Below are 22400 nucleotides of genomic sequence, written 5' to 3' on the forward strand. Positions count from 1 at the left end.
AGGAGGAGGTTCACTCCCCGTGCGTGTTGCTGCTTGCTCATGGCCACGTGCCAGGCTCTGAGGGGCTGGGGGATACCCCCAGGTATGTCCCTGCTTCCCCAAAGCAGGCGGCTGGGGCTCTGCAGCCCTGCAAAATGCTTCGGATAGGATGCTTTTTAAAAAATAATAATAATAAATACAGTAATTTGATACAAAAAGCTATTTGAAGCAAAACTGAAGAGATACAACCACACTCGGAGATGCAGAGATGAATAAAACTCAGTGTGGACACACCTCAAAGGCACCCCTCTATGGGGCAACCAGCACCATGCCCCCCACAATACACCAATGCTTGTTGTTCCCTAAGCCCCCCTGGCTGCCTGTCTCCAAGACCAGGTCCTCTGGCCACCCATGCCACCAGAAGCAGGGAGTGGCCAACAGCACAGCAGCACATGTGCTCGGACTGTCCCTTCCATAGCAGGGAAACCGAGGCACGAGGACACTGGGGAGGGGACAAAAATGCTGCTTGGCCAGAGCTGGCCAGGAACGCGCAACGGATGGATGGCTCCATCGGTTTCCCAATGGCATCCGCGTCCCCTGGCATGATGTCAACCCGCATCGGGGACAGCCACGCTCGCGAGACACTTACCTTGTTGGGTGGCCCCACAGGGCTGGTGCCCTGCAGCATCCTCCAGCTGGGTGCACCCCTGGGTGCTGTCGGGGAGCCCCGGCGTGGGGTCGGTGATGCCGTCTGCGCGGTGGTGGGCGTGGGGCCGCGGCAGGGCCCGCCCCGGGAGCTTACCCAACCAGTCCCTTCACCGTTGTTTTGCATGTGCGCTCCAAACCCACTTGCCTCTCAGTCAAGTTTGCACTTTTGGGGCTCGCGGTGGGGTTTTGGCTCTTGGTGGCCCTGCATGGTGCCGTATTGACCCACCTCCTGGATCTGCTGCCAATGGAGCTCCCACCTTCATGATGCTCTGGAAAGCACCTTTGGTCCCCACCTCCATGGCCTTTGGCCAAAGTGTCCATCCCAGCACATTCCATTGAATCCCCTGACCTGGGGAATCTGACAAGGAGGGCTCCGGGGCTCCAAATGGAGAAGAGGGAGTGGAGGCAGAGGTGGGGGGCACAGCCTTTGGGGCAGGGGGTTCCCCCACACCCTGGAGACTCCCAGGGAGTACATCTGCATGTGTGGGATTGAGCAGGATCCTTTTGAAGTCCAGATAAGCTGAGAGGGAGCATTCCAAACAAGCCTAACCAGTTCCAGGGCCATTGCTCCCACCGGCACCACAGCTGGCACTCGCCGATCCCCTTTGCCCACTGCCATCCCTCTGCTCAGCCCTATAGGGACGTGCTGAGCCACCCGCTTGGGGCTGGGGTTCATCTCTGTCCCCCCCCCCACCCCATGAGACCCAACAAGCCCCAACATAACATTCCCTCTGGGGCAGGGCGAGCCGCTCGGCAAATGCCTCTCCCTATTGCTCCTTGAAAAAGTGGAGACCTCCAACCCTGGAGAGGCTCTGTGTCATAGAAAATTAGAAATCATTAAGGCTGGAAAAGACCCCTAAAGATCATCAAGTCCAGCCATCAACCCATCACCACCATGCCAGCTCAATCCTAAGTGTCCCTTGGTGCTGATGGCTCCATTGGGAGCTCCAAAGGAGCTCAGCCCTCTCCACCACCTGGAAAAGTTGCGCCTAAGGAGAAGTGGCTTTGGGGATCGTGCCATCCACCCTGCCCAGGACTTCTCCAGCCCCAGGCCACCTCTTGGTATAGCGGGCAAAGCCCTCGCCCACAACAAAGTGCTTTAAAAAAAGCTCAAAAATACAGGGAGCTAGGCAAGGAGAGGAGCAGATGAGCGGCACTGCAGGGGAGAAAATCCCACCGCATGGACCGACCCCACGGGCAAACTCGGACTGGGGCTCTGGGGACACCTCCTGGGATGCTCCCAGGGCTGGTAGAGCCCAATGCTGCCAGACCACGGGGTGGTTTTAGCCCATGCTCCTGCAGTGGCGCGAGACCCAGGTGTGGGGCGGAGGCTCCCCAGTCTCCCTGCAAGCCCGAGCGTGCATCGGGGCATCAAAGGCACATGGCTGCCTCCTCCTCCCCTTCCCTGCATGCTGCCAGCCCTCCTGTGTGCCGGGCAGCGGGCAGAGCAGCCCCGGGACCGCAGCTACGAGGCAGAGGGTGACACTGAAGGAAGGAAATCCCAGCCAAGACACTGATTTTAATTTTTAAGAATTTAAAAAACAAAAGCAAACAAACAAACAAAAAAAAACCAGAACAACAACAACAACAAAAAGAAAACAGAACTTCCTGAAAACAGCTTCCTACCTCATAATTTCACAGAAATTAGCTTGGAAACATCGTTTGCTCTCCCCACTCCTGTACCTGCTTTGGGCTCTGCCCTTTCCCCCCCCTCCCCCCTAGCCCACCCTGCTGATGGGGGCCAGAAAGGGGCTCTGCCCCTTGCCCAGTACAGCCACAGCAGCCAGGGCAAAGCTTCCTCCCCTCCAAGGTGACTGCTGGCTCTAGGGGTGCCACAGAGTGTATAGGCAGCCCTGAGGGGCTTGTACCCCCACCGCCAGGGTATCTGCTCCAGCAGCCCCCCAAGAAGGCTCTGCCCTCCAGCCTGGCACTGGACACTGTGCAGGAGATGCAGAGCTAGTGCTGGCTGCGAGCTCGGGTACCACTTTTCCCCCTCCAGCATCATCAGCACGGCACGGCCCCCAGCCTGGAGGCTTTGCCCTCCCAACAGCAGGACGCCCACCGCCCCGGCGCTAATGAGTTAATAAATTCATTTCTGACTAAGAAATTAGACCCTTAAGAAAAAATCCACCATCCCGCTTCCGCCCACCCTCCCTCCCCACATCCACCCCAAAGTAACCATGGTTCGTTTGGAGACCCCAGTGGCAATGGCGCCCTCCGTGCTGGCACCAGTGGCCACGGGTGAGGGTTGGGGACAGGTGGGCACCAGCAGTGGCCGACCTCTGGCTGTGGTCTGTTGGCTGTGGGCCAGGCTCAGGGTGTTAGTCCTTGGGTGACTTCTTGCTGTGGGTGTTCCACATGCCGCGCTTGGAGTGGTAATAGTGGTAAAAGTTCCTGAGACGCAAGCGCTCCACCTCCAGCCCGCTCTGAAGGACCCTGCAGCCGGACAGATGGACAGCTGCTCAGGGAAACCAGGGGATGGACACAGCCCTGCCCATGGGCGGGGGTACGGGGTCCCAGTCACGCAGGTCAGGGTAGAGGGGTACTGGTGCCTCCAGCCTCACCTGTCCAGGAGCTCCCAGTCCTCCCCGCCCCAGCGGTCCCTGAACTCCTCCGTGTTCATTCCTCCGACACGGTCAAAGTCCGACTTGTAGATGCCAAAGAGGCCAAAGCCATTCACCTCCCAGTAACCTGGAGGGAGGAGTGGTGAGATCCCCACCCCACCAAACCATCACCCTTGGCATTTCCAGGAAGCCACATCCATGATCACACCCCATCCCAATCTCCCTTCCTACCACGGCTCTGTCCCCATCATCACCACCTCCTACTGTGGGGTCCACAGGGTGACGCTCCAAGTTCTGGAGAACCCTTGGGCTCAAACCTCATCTCACCAAAGCAGAACAAACCCACCCGATCCTGGCTGTAACCCAAACCCAGCACCACAGCGAGGATCGGGTGCACCGGTGACATCTCCCAGCTGGAAGGTGGCACAAGGAAGGGGACTGCTCACCATTGGGCTCCCGTGGGGAGCTGCCACAGCTCAGCCTCATGACGATGGGCGCGTAGGCCAACTTCCCCTCCACGCAGTGCTTCCGGATGCTGTCCAGGATGTTGGGGGGGAAGTGGATGTGCAGGTCACATAGGAACACGATGCTGTGCCCATCCTGCAGGAGGGGACAGACGCAAAGCAGGAGGCTCGCAGCCAAGCCACACCAGGAGCTCCAGAAGCCCCAAGGGGAGCAGTGGGTCCTCACCTCAACCATGTCCACACCAGCCTGCAGCCCTGCTGAGCGCTCAAAGTTCCCTGTGCGTCGCAGGTACTGGTAGCTGAGGGGAGAGAACAGGTCAGTTAGCACTGGTGAGGAGAAGGGACCTCCTCGAGGGGACAAACACTATTTAACACCTTTTGTTGGTGACATGGACAGCGCAACTGAGGGCACTCTCAGCAAGTCTGTGGATGACACCAAGCCGTGTGGGGATAGACATGCAGGAGGGAAGGGATGGCATCCAGAGGGACCTCGACAGGCCTGGAGAGATGGGCCCGTGTGAGTCTCATGAAGTTCAACATGGCCAAGTGCAACATAATGCACCTGGGTCAGGGCAAACCCAGAGGGAAAGTTGGGGAACTGGGAGAACAGAACGCTCTGGGGAGACCTCATAGCAGCCTTCCAGTACCTAAAGGGGCCTACAGGAAAGCTGGCATGGGACTCTCTATAAGGGAGGGTGGTAATGGGAGAAAAGGTAACCCAGAGAAGCTGTGGATGCCCCATCCCCGGAAGTGTTCAAGGCCAGACTGGATGGGGCTTTGGACAACCTGGTCTAGTGGAAGATATCCCAGCCCACAGCAGGGGGGTGGAACTTGATGGGCTGTAAGGCCCCACCCAACCCAAATCATCCTATGACTCTATGAAGAAAGGGGCCACCTCAAGCCAATGGCTGCAACAGCACCACCATTGGACCATGATGGGATGTGGAGAGGATGCAGGGCTCCTTGGGATGGGTTACCGAGGCAGCCGGGCATCCCGCAGGGCTTTCTCGACGTCCATGTCATCACTGTCGAAGTCTACCAGGATGACGTTGAAGTTGGCATCCTTCGTAAAGTCGTACAGGTCGACCATGTCTGTGATGAACTGCTGGACCCAGCGTGCTTGGTTCTTCACTGCCAGACACAGCCACAAACATCCCTCAGACCTTAGGATCCCCACACTAGAGGTCCCAAGAATACCCCCAATCAAACCAGCAGCCTGTCACATTACACCAGATAAGCTCAACATTGCTATGGGTCTGGCCTCCTGAGAGCCCTGATAGCACTTGCCTTAGGGAAAGGCACTTGGCAGTACTGCAGCCATGGGCACGTCCCTCAACCCCAATACCTGACACAGAGTGAGCTGCAAGACATGGCCCATGCCCTCCTGGCTGACTGCAGCCCCTTGGGCCCGCCTGGAGGATGCAAAATCCCACCAGAGAACGCTGTGGGCAGCAAGAGACATGCCGGAGAGACACCTACCAGGTACCACGAAGTGCACCATGATGTCCTGCTTCCAGCTCAGCTGCAGAGGCCGGCAAAGAATGGGCTTCCCATAGAGGATGCTCCAGGTGCTTGACTGGGCCTCGGTAGCCCCCAGGCCGGGCCCCTCAGGGTTGGCTTCAGCACTATCATCCTGCTTGCCTTGGTGCAAGAGCACATAGACATACTCAGAGAGCCGCACCGTCCGCTGGCCCCGTTCTGCTAGCTCCAGCTCCAGCAGATAGCGGTTGCCCCGGGCCGTGTCCCGGCGCTTCTCCACATTGACAATCCGCAGGAGGGTGTAGATGCTGTGGGGGAAGGAAAAACAGGTGAAACGGCCAAATTATAGATTGGGTGGGTGGGCTGTGAGATGGGTTGGACATTGGCTAGCAGGCTGCACTCAAGAGGATGGCAAGCAATGGTTTATACTCAGGTTGGCAGCCTGTAGCAAGTGGGGTCCCCTAAAGGTGGATACTGGCCCCCACGCCATTCTGTATCTTCACGAATGATCTGGGCAATGGGATTGAAAGCTCCCTCACCAAGTCTGAACAGGGCGGTGAGGTGGACGCGGCATGAAGTTTAACAAAGACAAGTGCCCGCTCCTTCAGCTGGAAAGGTATCACCAAAGAGCCCAGCACAGGCTGGAGAGGGGAGGGCCACAGAAATGGCCAAAGGGCTGGAGAACCTGTCCTATGAGGAAAGTCTGAAGGAGTTGGGTTTTCTCACACTGGAGAAGAAAAGGCTCAGGAAGGGCTCATTGCAGTATTCCAGCTCTTAAAGGGCAGCTAGGAAGAGGACAGAGGCTGTCTCTTCACTAGGGGCCAGACAGAGAAGACAAGGGGCAAACTGTACCAGGAGAGGTTTTATCCTGGTACAAGACAAATTTTTTACAGTGAGAAAAAGCACTCCCTGGAACAGCCTCCCCAGAGACACGGCAGCATCTCCAGCCCTGGAGGTTTTCAAGGTGTGGTAGGACAGGGTGCTGGGTCATCCCATCCAGGCTGCCTTTTCCCACCCCAGAACTTGGGCCTGATGATCTTTGGAGGTCCCTTCCAACACGGGCTGCTCTATGAGTCTAACCCAACGTCCATCCCAGCCGGTCCCAAAAAGCCAAGTGGGGCCAAGTCACATCTCCCCCCACTTCCCACCTGCACCCTGCTGCCTCCCTACCCCCCGTTCTTCTCGTTGAGCTTCTCCATGTACTGGGCCACCACATCGACCACCTCGCTCTCGCTCAGCTGCAGGTTGCCCGAGACATTGCAGCGCAGGTCGTTCCAGTCAGAGCGCAGGAGCTCGAAGTCCACCGAGCTGACGCTGAACGTCCTCTGCCAGTTGATGGAGTCCTCCAGCCAGCTCTGCGGCAGCTCCCCCGTCTCATAGCTATAGTCCGACACCTCCTCTTCCTCCTCTTCCTCCCGGCCCTTTCCCTCCTGCTGGGACGCTGTTGTCTCCGACATCTTCAGAAAGGATGTCACCCGTGTCCCCTGCGAGCGAGTCACCTCTGAGGAGTTGTAATCGGTGGTGACCGCCATCCTGCCCGGGGCTGCAGTCACATCCTCGTGGGTCTCCTTGCTGAAGATCCCTTCGGCCCCTAGTTCTTCCCGCTTGCTCACCAGCTGCCACCTCCTGTCACCCACCCGGCTGCTCTTCCTCCTGGCCGCATCTCTCTCTTTGGAGATGTTACTCAAGAGCCAAGGTGTCCGGTGGCCAGGGGCAGTTCGGAGCTTGCTGGAGGCGATGGGATGCTTCTGAGGGGTCCTGGAGTGAAGGTGCACTTTCTTCAGAGGCTTTGGGTAAAGGAAGATGCTGGGGAAGGCGGGCTCCTGGGCTGGGGCTTTGCGTTTTCCCGGCTGCAGCCTGGTCACATACACCTTCTCCTGGGCCTTCTGAGGCTTTTTGTCCTCCTTGGATACTATGGACTTGCTGGGACCTGGTGTTTTGGCTCTGCCACCAAAGATGGGAACAGAGAGGTGAGGCTGGAGGCTCAGGGCCCCAGCACGCTTAGAAGACACCAGCAGCCCCAGCTCATCCTCCTCGCTGGGCTCCTGGGGTAACCATCGGAGCATCCTCCCATGGACTCTCTCCTGCACGTGTCCTGTGTCCCCATTGCCATGGGGACCCTCGGGAGTGGCCGTAGGGCTGGGAGTGGCGGGGGGCATGCTCCACCTTCCCACGCCCACCTCATCCCGTGTCCGACCCTGCTTGTGGCGGAAGCTGTAGTAGTCCAGGTAATCCCCATAATCTCTGGTGACTGACAGAATCTCCTTCCTTTGGGCTCCAGGTACTGGCTCGAGGTTCTTCCTGGCTTTGGGAGGTGGGTCTGTAGCCTCAGGGCTGTCTGCTGTATCCTCATCCTCCTCATCATCCTCAAGGAAATCTAGGGAGCAAAGACAGAAATAAGTTTCTCAAGGGTCCCGGCTGCTCTGCAGCACGATGGCTCGGGACAAGCAGGCAAAGCTCGTCTCCCTGAGGAGATCAAGGTGAAAACTATCCCTGAGTGAGGGGGACTGAGAGCTGGCAGGCGCTGAGTGATGCTCAGCAGGGATGGGGGCTAAGGACTCCAGTAATTTCCCCCTCCAAACCTTGATTAATTAACCCCTCCAGGTATATCACTGGAGACACACTGATGCGTTCCATCTCCCATCAGCTGGGCTGGTGGGTTGGGATGCCAGGTCCTCAGCCCCGTGCCAAGCCACTGAGAGATGTTTGAGAGCTGTCAGTGGGCAGGCATGACTCACTGTCTGGGTTGAGGAAGAGAAACGCTCGCTGACGTGGGTCCTCCTCCTCCTCATCCATCTTCATGTACTTATAAAAACCAAACCTGGGAGACAGAGATGAAAGATGAGGTCCCAGAGATAAGAGAGGGGTGCACAGGGGAAGGGTGCTCACGAGCAGGTGGGTGCGTGCTGCCGTGCACATACACACATGTGTGCATGCGAACGTCCTGGGATGGGAGCTGGGGTCATAGAATAATTAAGGTTGGAAAAGACCTCTAAGATCATCTGCTCTAACTGTCAGCCCACCACCATCATGCCCACTAATCACGTCTCCAGGTGCTGCATCTCCCCCCTTTCTTGAACAAATCCCCAAGAGATGGGCTGGGAGCCAGCCTGGAGGTGGCCCCTGGCTGTGGACAGGGCTTGGGGATGCATGCCAACACTTACTTCTCCAGGTAGAGAGGGGACTCCCTGTAGAAGCACTTGTTCTCCGTCTCCATGTGAGTGAGGCGCGTGAAGTCGTTGGGGTACACAAACGAGAGGTAGACCTGGGGAGCCAAGCACTCCGCCATCACCAGTGCACCCAGCTGGCTTCATCCCAGCACCCCAAACACCCCACACACCGCTCACCCCAAACCCGTTTGGGTCAAGAGGGGAAGGCTCAGCCTAGCCCTCCACCAAAAGATGCTTTCTCCTGGATTTTAACCAGGTTGAAACATCGCAGGCAAACCAAGACCCACTACAGGGACAACAGCTTTGGCAAGTTCCTTTCCCAGGCATCACAGAGAGACACTTACAAATTGCAGGCCCTGGTAGCGGGCGATGGGGAAATCCTTCACCACGTAGGTGGGGCTGTAGGCACAGGGCACCAGCACGTTCTCCACGCGGGACGGCTCTATCGCAGGGGCTGAGGAGAGGCAGGTGTGGCTCAGCCCAACCTGTGCCCATCCCCAAGTTATGGTCTGTAGCTCAAACCATCCCAAATTGCCCCCAGTAGAGATGTCCCTCACCCCAGAGATGGGCAGAAGGTAGGAAGGATGCTCTGGGTACCAGGAGCATCCAGGTCCTGCCTTCTTCATTGAATCACAGAGTGGTTTGGGTTGGAAGGGACCAAAGAAAGTCACAGAGCAGTGAGAAGTCCCAGCCACTTACTGAGGAAGAAGGTATCCCTGGGGTCAGACTTGAGCATGTCAGCCCCATGCTCGTCCCGCTGCGCCTCCCAGAGGTAGCTCCCACTGTGGCTGGCCAGGGACTGCGGGATGTGCTCCACGTGGTTCATCTTCAGGGACGATTCGTCTGAGGGAGGAGAGGATGGTGGCTGAGCCCCTCGGTTCACCACAGGACTCCTCCTCTGGATGAGGGGAGCCCTGGGGACCCCCAAAGCTGTGGGGGAGGATCCTGGTTGAACCCCACCACTCTGCATCAGTTCCTGCATCCCTCTGACCCTGCAGGGATACCCACCTGGGACACCCCCAAAAGGAGGCATGCGCACAAACACATGCTCTGTGTCCCCACACTGTGCCCCCCATGGGGAACAGCATGTCCCATAGCTCCCCAGCTCCTGAGAGGGCAAACCTACAGGCTTGCAGACCCTGTGACTAATCAGACAAATGATTATTGCTATCAACTAATGACACATAGGAAAACGGTACAGCTGATCTCAGCCAGGATCCCCAGCTCTGGTTACAGCATCGCTCACTACAAACACAAGAGGTGGAAACACTCAGAGGCTTTGATTCCCAGGGACACAAGGATTAAGCCTTGGATGTTTTTCCCCTTCAAGCCACAGGTAAATACAATGTGAGTTTGGTTTCTGCCCTTCTCCCATTTAAGGATTTGAGTGACACATTGTCCTTGGCTATTCACCAGCCCCCAGAATGCCACTAAGGGAGGTCACCATGCCCCAGTCACCTTGGTCCCAGGTAGAGCTGCCTGTTCCCAGTATTCAAAGACACTGCGGGGAAGCAGGCAGATCCCAAATGCAGCACCCAAAATGCTCCTTAGTGTGACAGGGACATGCTGGAGCATGGGGAGATGCAGGACACATAGCATTGCATCCTCATGCAGCCAAAAAAGGAAAATGCTGGAGCAGGGGAAGGGGCAGAGCTTTGAGCCCTGAGGATAGACACTCAAAAGTGGTTTGGCTTCTCCCTTGGGAAATGCTGCTGGGCTCCAAGGGAGCTGGGAAGCAGGAGAGCATTGGTGCTGATGGATAGCAGCCAGGGGAAAATTTATCTGCACCTCATCCATCTCCTGCCCCTCCACCCCTCTTCTCCCCATTGATCCCTGCATGTTGCTTCAGTGACACCTTCCAGGGCATGTTTGATGACCAGCCCTCATGCACACTGAGCGCCAGGGCAGGACCCATCCATCAAGTTCTTTCTCGCTGCCAGACCGGGGAAGGGGCAGGAAGCAGAAGATCTATAGATTTAATTAAATCCCATGCCATCCATTCCCACCTCCATGACAGCTCCTCATAACTCAGGGCCAAGGAGCCGAGCTGCCTGCCAAAGGAGCCAAGCCTCATTAGCAAGGAGAGCAGCAGCCACGGGAGCTGCAATTCTGTGGCACACCACATCCACATCCCATTTCTGGGAGGGCCACAGCATCACCCCTACCTGCTGCAGCCTCATTCCTCCTATCCAGCAGAAGCCCTGGTGGGTTCTGACCCATCTTCCTTCACATCTAGTTTCAACCAACGTTTTGAGCCCAAGTGAGCGCAGCATGGTGGTTTGCTGGCTGCTAGCACCTGGGATGGTCCTTACCTGTGTACAGAGAGATGTAGGAGGAGTCAATCACCTCGAACTTCAAGCTAGGGAGGAAAACTCGCCACTAGGAAAGAAGGAGATGGAGGATCAGTGGGAGGACGGGTCCTTCTCCACCTTCAGCTCCCAGGAACCACCCTCAACCCCAACACCACAGCAGTGGAACGAGAGGAAGGGCTGACCCTATTCCAGCACAGGTCCAGACCTATCTCCTGCCTTAAACAGCAGTGCTTTGAGCTTGTTCCCTGCATGGCTGGAGAAGGGAAGGCTCCCAGAAGTGGGACTACCGCCTGGCCGCCACATATCCCAGACCCATGTGGTTCTTTTGGGCCAGGCAGCAGCTTCTTCCCAACAAGCATTCGTCACCAGGGCAGCACAAAAGTGGGATCAAGACCCCAGCCCACAGCTGTCATTCACTGACCCCTAAACCACCTCCTCCTTCCCCTGCCTCTCTCCAGTGCTGCAAATCACTGAGACCTGCGTCGGCAAAAGGAGGAACAGGCACAGACCGAAGCAACCCCCTGCAGATCCCTGCTGCTGCTTTTAGACCAGCTTCGGCTGATTTGGGGCACATTAACAACAAGCAAATAGCACTGACTTCAGAAGGTCTTCACAGCTGCCTGCACTGATTTGACTGCCATTTAAAAGCAAGCCCCGAATGGATGCGAGCCTTTGTGCAGACAAGCACTTACATACCCAGAGCGAGGGATGCATTAGGGTCCTTTGTTGTCTCTCTACAAGCACCTGAGAGGCTTCCCTCCCTCCAGCAAAAAAACATTTCCCCCCCTCGCTTGTTTTCCACATCAGAAATTCAGATCTTATCAGCACTGCATGCACCCAGACAGAGCGCTGGGGAGGAGAAAGGCGAGGAAGGGGAGCTGTCAACCTCCGAGATGCTTTGCTGGCACAAGTCTGACTCCAGTGATTAATGAGTGTTTGGGAAAAAGGAAACCTTTGCGAAAGAGCCAACATCTTCCCCTCCCAAAAAAAAAAAAAAAAAAAAAAAAAAGCAAGCCTGAGCTCCTGAGAACAGCAGGGCTGTGCAGCCAGGCAGGCAAGTTCAGATCTGAAATTGCTGGTATCTCTAAAGGAGGGGTGGGGAAAGAAAAAAAGGGACCCAAGGCAGTAGGGTGGGCTGACAGCTCTACAGGGCAGCAGTCAGTGTCCTAGATGGTAGCTGTTTGTCCCCATCTTATCCACAGACTGGGCTCCTCCAAAAAGGGACCTTCCTCCCCTGCCAGCCCAGTTCTCCTCTGCACACGGCAAGGGAGAAAAAAAAAAGAGGGGGGGATGGGACTCGTCATGGAGAGCTGCTGAAACAAGCCTGGAAGCTGCACAGGGGGACATTTACTCACGCCAACTTCCACGTGGTCCGAGCCTCGGTCATCTTGCTTGTGGAGCAGCTCGAAGTAGTAGCGCCTGGACGACATCAGGCTGCACAAGAAGGGGGAGTCTGGTTAGGAAACACTGCTGCTGCTGCCAGGGCAATGGGGTGGAGCCCCTGGACCCTTGGTGCCAGGGGAGTAATCTGTGAGAGGGATATCTGCAAGCAGCTTTACTGTTTTAATAGAAAAAGGGAACCCTAGTCCCTCAATCGTGGCATCCAACACCTTTGGGTGTTTTGGGAAGGGGCTGTGGTGGGAGCTGGTCAGGATCAGTGTGCAGCTTACCGTAGAGGCTTGGAGACCTGCGAGCTGAATTTGGTGAACTCCCCTGGAGCCGTCCACTCGGTACCCAGCTGGGGAAAGGAAGCACGAACAGCTAAGAGCTGCCAGCTAAGCAGGCACAAGCCCAAACCCCTCCAGACAGACAGGAAGAAGCTCTCCTCTGCCTCCATTGGGCACCATGCCACACTGCAGAAAGGGTCATCAGGCAAGGAGGACAGAGTGCTCCACCCCAGGGTCCCCTTGTCACCCCCCCGCCACTGGCACTCCTGGCACAGGAGATTGTCACCAGCCATGAACAGGAAGGTCCCAAAAGCATATAGGTGTGACTCAGGACCATAGGTTTTCCAGTTTCCCAGGAAAATCCAACAGCAGACATTACATCTCCCACCCTGGGACATCAGGTTGCTGGGCCAGGCTCTGAGCAACCTGATTGAGCTGTAGATGTCTCTGGATATTGCAGGGGAGTTGGATCAGGCAACTTTTAATGGTCCCTTCCAACTCAAATCATTCTATGGCACGAGCTTTGGTAGCTATAACCAGGATGTGGGGATCCCAAGGCAGCATGGAAGCTAGGAGGGAGGCACTGCAAGCAAGGAGAAGTCCTCAGCAGGAGCTCAACCATCCCTGGTGCAGGGCAGCCTGCAGGGTGGATGTGCATACCTTGCCCACGAAGGCAGCCAGCCGCGAGTTGGATGGGCTCTCGTCAGAACTGAGCCAGAACTCGGAGTTGTCATCAGATGCCACAGAAAACTGGAAATCTCCTGAGGATAGCAGAGGAGAGGTATACAGCAGTGGTGGTGGCCTGGGCTGGGTGGATGAAGGTGACAGCATTTCCTTGTGGCATGAGGAAACGGAGGGAGGGATGGGCAGAGGTAACACGGTGCCGTGGACCCCACGCTGTGCTCTGTCCTGGACAGGACTAGTGCTTCAGCTTCATTCAAAACCATGGAAAAGGATCTCTGCTCCAGAGAGGCCGTCCTGCCCAGGAGCCAGGGACTCTCCAACACCCCTTCTGCCTTCATGTGGCCCAAGAAGGGGGAGGAGGCAGCTTCCCCACACCACTGCAAGGGGAGAAGAGGCCCAAGATCCCCACTCACCATCTTTGAAGGGGTGGATGTAGCCAAAAATCCTCAGTCCGTAGTTCTTCCACTTGGGTGACACCGCCAGCTTCTTCACCGTGGTGCGGGTCTGGGGATGTGAAAGCACAAGTAGCTCACGCCTTGTGCCAACATTATCCACCCCCTGTCCTCCTGGGGCTTTGCACCCCTAAAACCAGAGGGGACACGGAGGTCCCACTGCCACCCAGATCTCTCCATCTCTGCTCTGGAGCCTGGCTGGCTCTGATGGCAATCACCTGCCCCCAAAGGGAACCCAAAAGCTTGCATGCCACAAAGAGGGATGAGCAGGCCCTCCCTCCAACCCACCACCATTGGGTCTGGGACTCACGTGTGGAAAGAGTGGGAAATGGAGGTTCTTCCTTAGGTGCCTCACGGCTCCTCCACACCAGTCTTCAAAAACATGTAGGTTTGCTTTCCCCTTGTACTGCAGAATGAGGGGAAGAAGGGGGAGATGAGCGGGTCACCTCCTAAGGACAGCATTAGGGCCAACCCTACACTCACAACACCAAAACCCAGAGGATAATCTTCCTCCCATCGCTGCAAGGGCATCCTTTTGGTTCCCAAGCAGCCTCACACAGGGACTGTTCCCCTCCTGGATACAAAGCCCAGCCCGATCATCACCGATCCCATTGGCACCAGGAGGAGACCGTGTGATTCTTCCCCACCCCTCAACACCATGATCATGGCCGTGCTTCCCTTCCACCATCACCCCCCTGCCCACGTACCTTCTCATCCCAGGGCAGAGCCTGCTTGGTCAGGTTGAGTTTGGGGCGCCTGGTGGCTCGTGAGCCTCTGGAAAACCATGCATCCAAATCCTGTCCATCATTCTGCCAAGGAAGTGGGAGATGGGGGATGAGAGGTGTGGGGCAGCGGGGCCACAGCCAGCACACTGCTCGGATGTGCTTGCAGGAGGCTTCCTTATGCCTAAATACCTCATTTGAGATGTCAAGCGTTTCCAAACCAAGGGGAAAGCACTCAAGGCTGAACGCAAAGGAAAGTGGGGCACCTCGCTGCAGAATAATGTTGGCGAGGCAGCCCAGAGAGCAGGGCTCCAAAACGTTCCAGCTCAACTCATTTCCCACCCTCTGCTGAAAGCGCTCCTGCTCCAAAACAGCCCGCTTTCTGTGCATCCTAAACGCCAGGCAGGCAAGGTACTGGAAAGGGGCTATTTTGGGCTCCATTTCCAAAAGAGCAGGAGCTTGGGCAATAATGTGATCTGCACTTCTGCCTCCGGGCAGAGACAGCAGGGTGCCTCCCCGCTCTCCTTCTTCCTTTAAAGGGGATTAGATTAATCCGATCACTCGTGTCTCGTAATTTAGAGGGATTATGGGAGCAGTCACCTGCCCCCAGCTTGCTGAAGAGGGAGAGTCAGGCTCTTGTGGAGAACCACGACACAGACAAAGCACAGCCCGTTACAGCGTGCAGCGCCAAGGAAATAATTAGCAAACTTTTCCTAAATGATGTCACTAGCATTCTGGAGGAGGGGAGCGATGCTCTTCGAAGGCATTATTAGGGAGGAGGTGTAATTGTGCTCACTGGGAAAGCCAGGATGCAATTACAGAGCTGCTTTGCCATAACATTCCAGCACCAGGGCCAGATCGTCCTGCAAGCACAATAAAAGATGACAAAAAAAAGGACCAGCGGTGCCAACAGAAAGATCTGCACCAATGCCCAGCTGGGGCTCAGAGCACACCAGGAAGAAAGCTTCCCATCTCAGCTTTCAGTCTGCACTTGTTTGCTGTGGATTCAGGGAGCCCTTCAGATGCCCCTCCAGGCATCCCACTTGCATTGGACACTGTCCCACACAGCATCCTTGTCTCTAAATTGGAGAGACATGGATTTGATGGCTGGGCCACTCAGGGGGATAAGGAATTGGGTGGATGGTCGCATTCAAAGAGTTACAGCCAACAGCTCAGTGATCGAGTGGGACCAGTGATGAGTGGAGTTCATCTGGGGTCAGCACTGGGACCAGCACCACTTGTCACCTTCGTTAGCGAAGTGGACAGAGAGACTGAGTGCGTCCTCAGCAAGTTTGTGGATGACAGCAAGCTGTGTGGGGGCTGACATGCAGGAGGGAAGTGATGACATCCAGAGGGACCTCAACAGGCCTGGAGAGATGGGCCTGTGTGAGTCTCATGAAGTTCAACAAGGCCAAGTGCAACGTAACGCACCTGGGTCAGGGCAAACCCAAACACAAACACAGGCTGGGCAAAGAATGAACAGTCAGCAGCCCTGAGGAGAGGGACTTGGAGGTGCTAGCTGAGAAAGAACACAATGTGAGCCAGCAGAGCGTGCTGAGAGAGGCTGAGAAAGCTGGTGTTGTTCAGCCTGGAGAAGAGAAGGCTCCGGGGAGACCTCATTGCGGCCTTCCAGAGCCTAAAGGACCCTACAAGAAAATTGGAGAGGGACCTCTTTGATGAAGTCTAGTGATAGGACAAGAGACAATGGTTTTAAAATGAAAGCGGGTAAATTTAGGTGAGACATTGGGAAGAAACTCTTCGCTCGGGGCATGGTGAGGCCCTGGCATGGGCTGCCCAGAGAAGCTGCGGGTGCCATCCCTCCTTGGTCCCACTACAGCTCTCTCATTCCCACCTGCTCCTCCTCGCGGCTCTCACTGGAGTCCTCGGCCTTCCTCTGCCGTGCCGCTGCCTGGGCCACTGCTGGCCGCCTGCCGGCGTCCGTCACCTCCCCCAGCCGCTCCCCATCTGCGACGCAAACACAGGGAGACCATGGCTGCTTCCTCCAGCCCCACCACCACCAGATGCTCCTGGGCCTTCCCTGGGGCCACAGCAGAGATGGACAGGGCGAGCCCTGGCTGTGATTCCCTTCGTTCCATGCGTACTAAGCAGCTTGCAGCAGCTCATCAGCATTGCTTTTAATTACTCTTCTCACAACAGCCCTTTTACGTCAGATGGGATAAGCTCCTGTGGGACCTCAGCTCCCCATCCAGCTGTCGGGATGGCGCTGAACAGAAGTCAGCCCAAGCACCATAAAATCACAGAACATCCTGAGGCGGAAGGGACCCACGATGATCATCAAGTCCAACCCCTGGCTCCACACAAGGCAACCAAGAGTCAAACCATCTATCCAAGAGCACTGCCTTCTTGAGCACCTGCAGCTCAGGGCCATCCTACTGCCCTGGGCAGCCTGTCCCATGCCCACCACAACCCCAAAAGCAGCATGGGATGAGGCAGCTCCCCAACAAGGACTCCATGCCAACCCCACAGCCCGGTAAGAAACACCAGTGGGGAGGCTAAGAAGTCTTAGGCAGCACTGGGTTCCCGTGGACAGCAGGAACAACGAGGCAGGAATCACTGAGACTCTCCCATGTTCTCCATCATCTCACTTGGTGGCCCTGGGGAGCTGCTGCTTGGCTCAGGATGGGGCTGGGGAGCCCCCAGACCCCGCAGCCTCCTGATGTACGTGCACCGATGCCATTAGCATTCGAGCGGCCGCACAGCCCGCATCTCCTTGGAGATGGCAGCACAAATCCCATCCTCAGCGCGGCTGCAGCGCGGGAACAGGAAATTAAGCTCTAAAGCCCCCTTATTCTGCTCTCAGCCATTATTCAGCCCTGGCAGCCCCAGCTTTCTGCTGGCAGCTCCCTGCCTCCCTCCCATGTCTTCAGACCCACGTCGTTCCTCCCACGGTCCCGTCTCAGCCTCGATGGGGATGGGGAGCACTGCAGGGAGGAGCAGGACCGGATCCAGCTCTTGAGACCCCCCCATCAGCAAGAAGGAAGCAGAGCAGCAGCTGTTCCTACATCCCCCAGTCCGCCCTGGGGACAACAGTGTCCCCCAGGAAGGGCCCTCTATGGGGACACCGCAGCAAGAGATGCTCTTGCCAATGTTTTCACCCGTACCCCGTCCCTGCCATTACAAATCTCCTTGGCAGGGATGGGGTGTGCTCAGAGAGGCGGCTGCAACCCAGGAGGAGAAAAAAAGCATCAGCAAAGCCACGGAAGAAGGTTTCCGCGGCGATGTTTGTTCTTCTGCAATTCAAATATTGGATAGGAAAGTCAAGGACAGCCTCTGCCCAAAAAAACCCAAATGCTAATCAGCCCAGCTGCAGCGTGCGGGAACTGAAAATAAACACCCCCTCCTTGAGAAAGGGTGGGAAAGGCCAGCATCAGTTCCAGCAACCAGCAGGTTGGGAATGAATCCTCCTCATCTCACCCTCCAGCCCCAGGAGCCCTCTCCCTTCTCCCCAAGCCCTGCTGCTTTCCAAAGCCAAGGCCGCTGGAAACCCAGCCCCACAGCAGGGACAAAAGGCGCTGCGGAGCAGTATTGTTCGGCTCCTGGCCCTGCAGCAAAGCAGCAGCAAGAATAAAAGGCTCCTGCGAGATGCTGGCTGGGGAGGGGCATCCCCTCTCCTCTCCCTTCCCCAAAGGGTGCCAAACATCTGGGTGCTGCTAGAAATGCAGCCCAGAGCCCGATTTCTGAGCACTTCGGCCAGGTGGAGTTTGGGATGAATGATGATGGGGATGTAAAATACAGAGTTTGCACTCAAGGCCCTGAAATCTTGTGCCGGAAACAGAATGCAGTTCCTAAACGCCTCCTGGGTGCCAGGGTTTGGTTCCCCAGGCTCCAGGCAAACTGTGGGATTTAGGGGTTGGTTGCACCCCAGAAGCCAGCAGCACCTGGGGCGAAGGGTGCCGCAGCCACCCTATGAGCGACCCACATCCAGAGCAGATGTAGCTCAGTGCTCCTGACCAAGAGATCTCCCCAGAGGGGAGCATTTGTTCTCATCTTCCCACTCCTGCAGCAAAATCACACTGCTGAAAGGGAGATGCCAAAGCAAAGTAGGTCTTCCTCCAACCAACCACCAGCAGCCCCTCCACTATCTATCCCCAAAACATCAGCACACTGGGCTGTGCTGATTACCAAAGTCATCGAGGTGCCTTCACGGCTGGACCCTTCCAGGCTGACCCTCCTGGTCAGTGGATGCCCTGGGATGCAGCAGCTCAACCCACACATGAAAGATGGCAGACACGAAGAAGAAATCAGTTGGAGATGCCAACACCAAGCCCTGTGGTCTAACCACATTGGTCCTCCAAAGCACTCCATTTCCACCAGTCTTAGGTGCTTTGATCCTTTCCTTCGCATTTAATCTACATTTGGCATCCAATCCAGCAGAGCCTCCCCTTAAGGAGGCGACGGGGGGGGAACCTGTGCTTCCCCCCTCCCAAACCTCCCTTCGTGTCGCAGCCATCGGTCAGCAGCCAGCTCCCATCAATCTCCTTGCCCAGCCCAAATCCCTTCGGTCCTGCCATTGCCAAGGCAACAGGCGCTCAAAAAGGGACAGCCACCAGCGCACCATGGACAGCTGAGCTCCTGGCCACGGCGCCTTTGATGGCACACAGAGGACCGAGTGCCACCACGCAGCTGGGGACACGGTGGCTTCCCTCGGGGACAAGCCCAGGGGTGAGCATCGCCCATCGTGGCTCAGGGCACAGAGGGGAAGCTGAAACCCCTGCAGCCATAAACACGGGCTCTCAGCCCCTCCAGACACCACCACGGGGGAAGCGGGGGGATAAAGGCAGCGTAACGCGTTCACTTCACTCAATTATCCAGCCCTGCAGCCGTTCCAGCTCCATGGCTCAGAGCCGCACTGCCACGTTTCCCAGCTCCGTGCCACTTTGTTCTCCAGCCCCAAAGCCCTGAGACGGCCCCGGCTGCCCAAGGACAGGGCTCGCTTGTCTGCCTGCCTCCTCCTCCCCTCCCAGCAGCTCTTGGCAGGGCGGGAGCGCTCACAAAGAGCCGATTCAGGGCTGTGAGGAGGACTCCCCCAGAGAGAGGCCGAAGGGGAAACCAAGCAGCCCAGTGATGGCATCATTGCCCTTCTGCAAGGGCCACCAAAGCTCTCCAAAGGGCTCTTGTCTAATCCTCCCCGCTACCTGCACCTTTAAAGAAAGGAATAAAGGTGCCCGGTGTTGCAGCATGCCAGCCTGTGAGATGTGCTAGGGATGCCACGTGTGGTCCCAAAGTCACCAGGGGAGGGACAGGCAGGGTGCTCCCAGCTTGGATGCAGCAGTCGGGCTTGAAGATCCCTTCCAACCCAGCCACGATGCGACTTACTACCTCGGTGCACCCCAGGCCAGCACTGCCCCTGCTCACAGCACTTTGGAGAGCCCTCTGTGCCACTCTGCCTGCCAGCAGCCCTCCAAGAGATATTCCCCAAGGCACACACCAGCACCTCACTGTGAGGGTGCCACCAAAGCTATCCCCAAACCCACATCCCGACCCATCCATCAGCACTGGTGACAGCCACGCGTGTTCAGTTGCTGCTCCAGGTGGCAGGGCCAGCCAGGCACTCTGCTAAGAGCCATTTTACATCATTGCTATCATTTTTTCCCCTCCTGTTCTTCCCCGTTTTTCTTTCTTTTTTTCCCTTCCCACCTGGCATGAGAGCATTTCCACCCCATTGACTCAGCACGGTTTCCAGCTGGGAGAACACCGTAATGGCCTCATTATTTCAGATGAGGAACCTGTGTGTTAAATTAGGCAGAGAAAGGTAATTATCTACTTGTAGAAGATAAGGGAAGGGGGAGCATTTTATCAGGGACAGAATGCCAGCGTGCTTCCCAGCCAAGTCCCTGACCACGCTCCCCATGTGAGCAGCATCCAGGCCACGGGGACACCACAGGGACACGTATACCCTAAAGCGTCCCGGACACCGCCAAGACGCATCTTTTTGGCTTGGCCCCCCCACCTCACTTCCTGCCCGGAACTCACACCCAGTGCTTTCTGGAGGCTGAAGACACATCAGCTCGGTGCTGCTCTGTTTAATGAGTAATTAACCTTTCCGAGCATCTTGTGGTGGCTGACGCAAGGCAGGCAGCATCCTCCGCAGCAGGGCACAGGGTCTTGGACACCCTTTGGGTTCTCCTGCACAGACAGCCTCCACCCACCCCTCTTTGTCTCCCTGGAGACAATGTCACCCCTTCCCTACAGGACTTGGAACCAGGACACGCAGCCACATCCCCATGTCTCTGGACATCGTTTATACCACGGCACGGAGAGAGCCCAAACCCCAGCGCACAGTCCTCACTCGGCACATCCTCCCCCAGTCTCAATTTCCCACTTTGCTCCCCCGAAACCAAGGTTTCCCAATGGTCCTTCGGCGAAGAACAAGCAGAGCTCCTTGGACCGAACCCCTCTCCCCGCATCCCTCCTTGGCACCGACCCCACGGCACCGCCAGGCCCAAAATCTGCAGGCTCACGCCAGCGCTGCCGTGCCAACTTCAGGTTCTGCGCCCATCAGACGCGGCCGGCCCCGGACCGCCCTGACTCCCTCCCAAAGCCACCTGCCCCCCAGTTCGACCATCAGCCTCTCTTCCATTCTCATCATTAGGGCGCAAACCGATGAGAAATGGGTTCTCCCCCCCCAAGCCCAACGTGCAGCCCATCCCACGCCTCGAGGTGACCCCACCGAGGGCCATCGCAGGGAGGGAGCGGGGTGACCCCGAGCCCCCGGGAGGGTGGGGGTTACCTCTGCCATAGGTGAAGGGCAGGCGGAGGGCGCGGCCCTGGCGCACCAGGCTGATGTGCAGGTAGGTGAACCACGCGGCCGAGGTGAGCAGCGCCAGCAGCAGCAGCAGCTTCAGCTGCTTGCGGATCTTCTTCACCGGGAGCCGCGGCATCACCGCCCGCCGCCGCCGCCGCGGCCCGCCGCCGGCCTAGCCCCGGCCCATCGGGCCCCCCTCCCCCGGCCGCCCGCCGCTACGGGCCGGCAGCGGGGGGGCGGCGGCGGCAGCTCGCGGCTGCCCGGTGCATCGCCGCCGCCCCGTCGCGCCGGCAGCGGACACGGGCGGGCGGCGAATGAATGGAGCGGCGGCGGCGGGAGCAGAGGGAGGGGGCGCGGCGCCGCCCGGCCCGAGCGACGGGGACGGCAGCCAATCGCCGCCCGCCTGGACGGAGTCTCGGCCAATAGGAGAGCCGCGGGGGCGGGGCCGGAGGGGGCGCCGCGCGTCGCCACGCCAACGGGCCGGCAGCCGCGGGTCGGGCCATAGGGGCGGCGGGGGGAGCGGCCCCGGTTCCGTCCCTGCAGTGTGGGGAAGCGGGGCTGTGACGGGGCGGGAGGGGACGGAGCTGTCCGCGCCCGAAGGGGCGGCGGGGCGGGTGACGTGAGCCGCGTGCGGACCGGCTCCGTGCCCCCCGTCGCCCCCCGCCTTGGGCTTGGTACGTTCCTGCGTGCCGCGCCGAGGGGCTGCGGGGCCCGGCCGGGGAGCGGGCTGGGTCCGCTTCCCCACTCCGTGCCCTTCCGGTCATCTCATCTCATCTCCATCCTATCCCACCTCTATCCCCATCCCATCTCCATTCCACACCCAGCGCCGTCCCATCCCCACCCCAACCCATCTCATCCTCATAACTTTCCCCCTCCTTATCCCGTCCCCAACCCGGCCTCCATCCCATCCCACCTTCATCCCGTCGCATTTCCATCTCCATCCCGTCCCAGTCCCCATTCCGTCCCCGTTCCCCATCACATCTCCATCCCCATCCCAGCCTCCATCCCATCCCACAGCTCAGCCAAGGCTGAGGCCGCCCACAACTCTCTGCACCGGCGTTTTCAGGGCAAGTTGCGGGGCTGGAAAAGAAAACAGAGAAGGAATTCAGCAACGAGGGAAAAAAAAAAAAAAGATGACATCTGCAGCTGGGGAAACTAGAGGGCACCCGTGCTCCAGGCTGCACGTCCCCAGTGCACTCGCAGGCGGGTGCAGAAGGTTAATTGGCTCATAATTAGGCCCAGTTTAGATAACCACGCAGTGCAGCTCTTGTAGCTGCCCCACCGGCTGAAGTGCCCTGGTCGTTAGGGGAATTCACGTCGTTATCCCCAAGAAGCAGCACCCTACGGCCTCCCCACAGCATTTCCCCAAAGCTGGACGTGGGGCTGAGCTTTGGCTTCCGGTGCCTTTTGGGGCAGCCCCAGGAGGGAGCACG

General features: G+C 57.7%; 1 protein-coding gene across 4 annotated transcripts; it reads right to left on the reverse strand.

Moving 5' to 3' along the window:
* On the reverse strand, positions 2257-21156 carry B4GALNT4 (beta-1,4-N-acetyl-galactosaminyltransferase 4). 4 transcript variants are annotated; one of them, XM_021402902.1, is made up of 20 exons: positions 20953-21156; positions 16054-16166; positions 14187-14288; positions 13790-13885; positions 13441-13531; positions 13004-13104; positions 12347-12414; positions 12032-12110; positions 10677-10743; positions 9064-9207; positions 8709-8818; positions 8359-8459; positions 7933-8015; positions 6365-7571; positions 5195-5502; positions 4693-4846; positions 3942-4014; positions 3698-3851; positions 3252-3378; positions 2257-3123 (listed from the first exon to the last, which is right to left on the reverse strand). In XM_021402902.1, exons 1-20 carry the CDS (start codon positions 21101-21103, stop codon positions 3009-3011), a joined length of 3444 nt encoding a protein of 1147 aa, XP_021258577.1. In that variant the 5' UTR covers positions 21104-21156; the 3' UTR covers positions 2257-3008. The 4 variants fall into 4 exon arrangements, with proteins under 4 accessions (XP_021258577.1, XP_021258578.1, XP_021258580.1 ...); XM_021402903.1 differs by lacking the exon at positions 20953-21156 and adding an exon at positions 19860-20884; XM_021402905.1 differs by lacking the exons at positions 13790-13885; positions 14187-14288; positions 16054-16166; positions 20953-21156 and having other exon boundaries at positions 13004-13150.

Source organism: Numida meleagris, chromosome 6 (assembly GCF_002078875.1).
Source record: "Numida meleagris isolate 19003 breed g44 Domestic line chromosome 6, NumMel1.0, whole genome shotgun sequence".
NCBI classification, from domain to species: Eukaryota; Metazoa; Chordata; class Aves; order Galliformes; family Numididae; genus Numida; species Numida meleagris.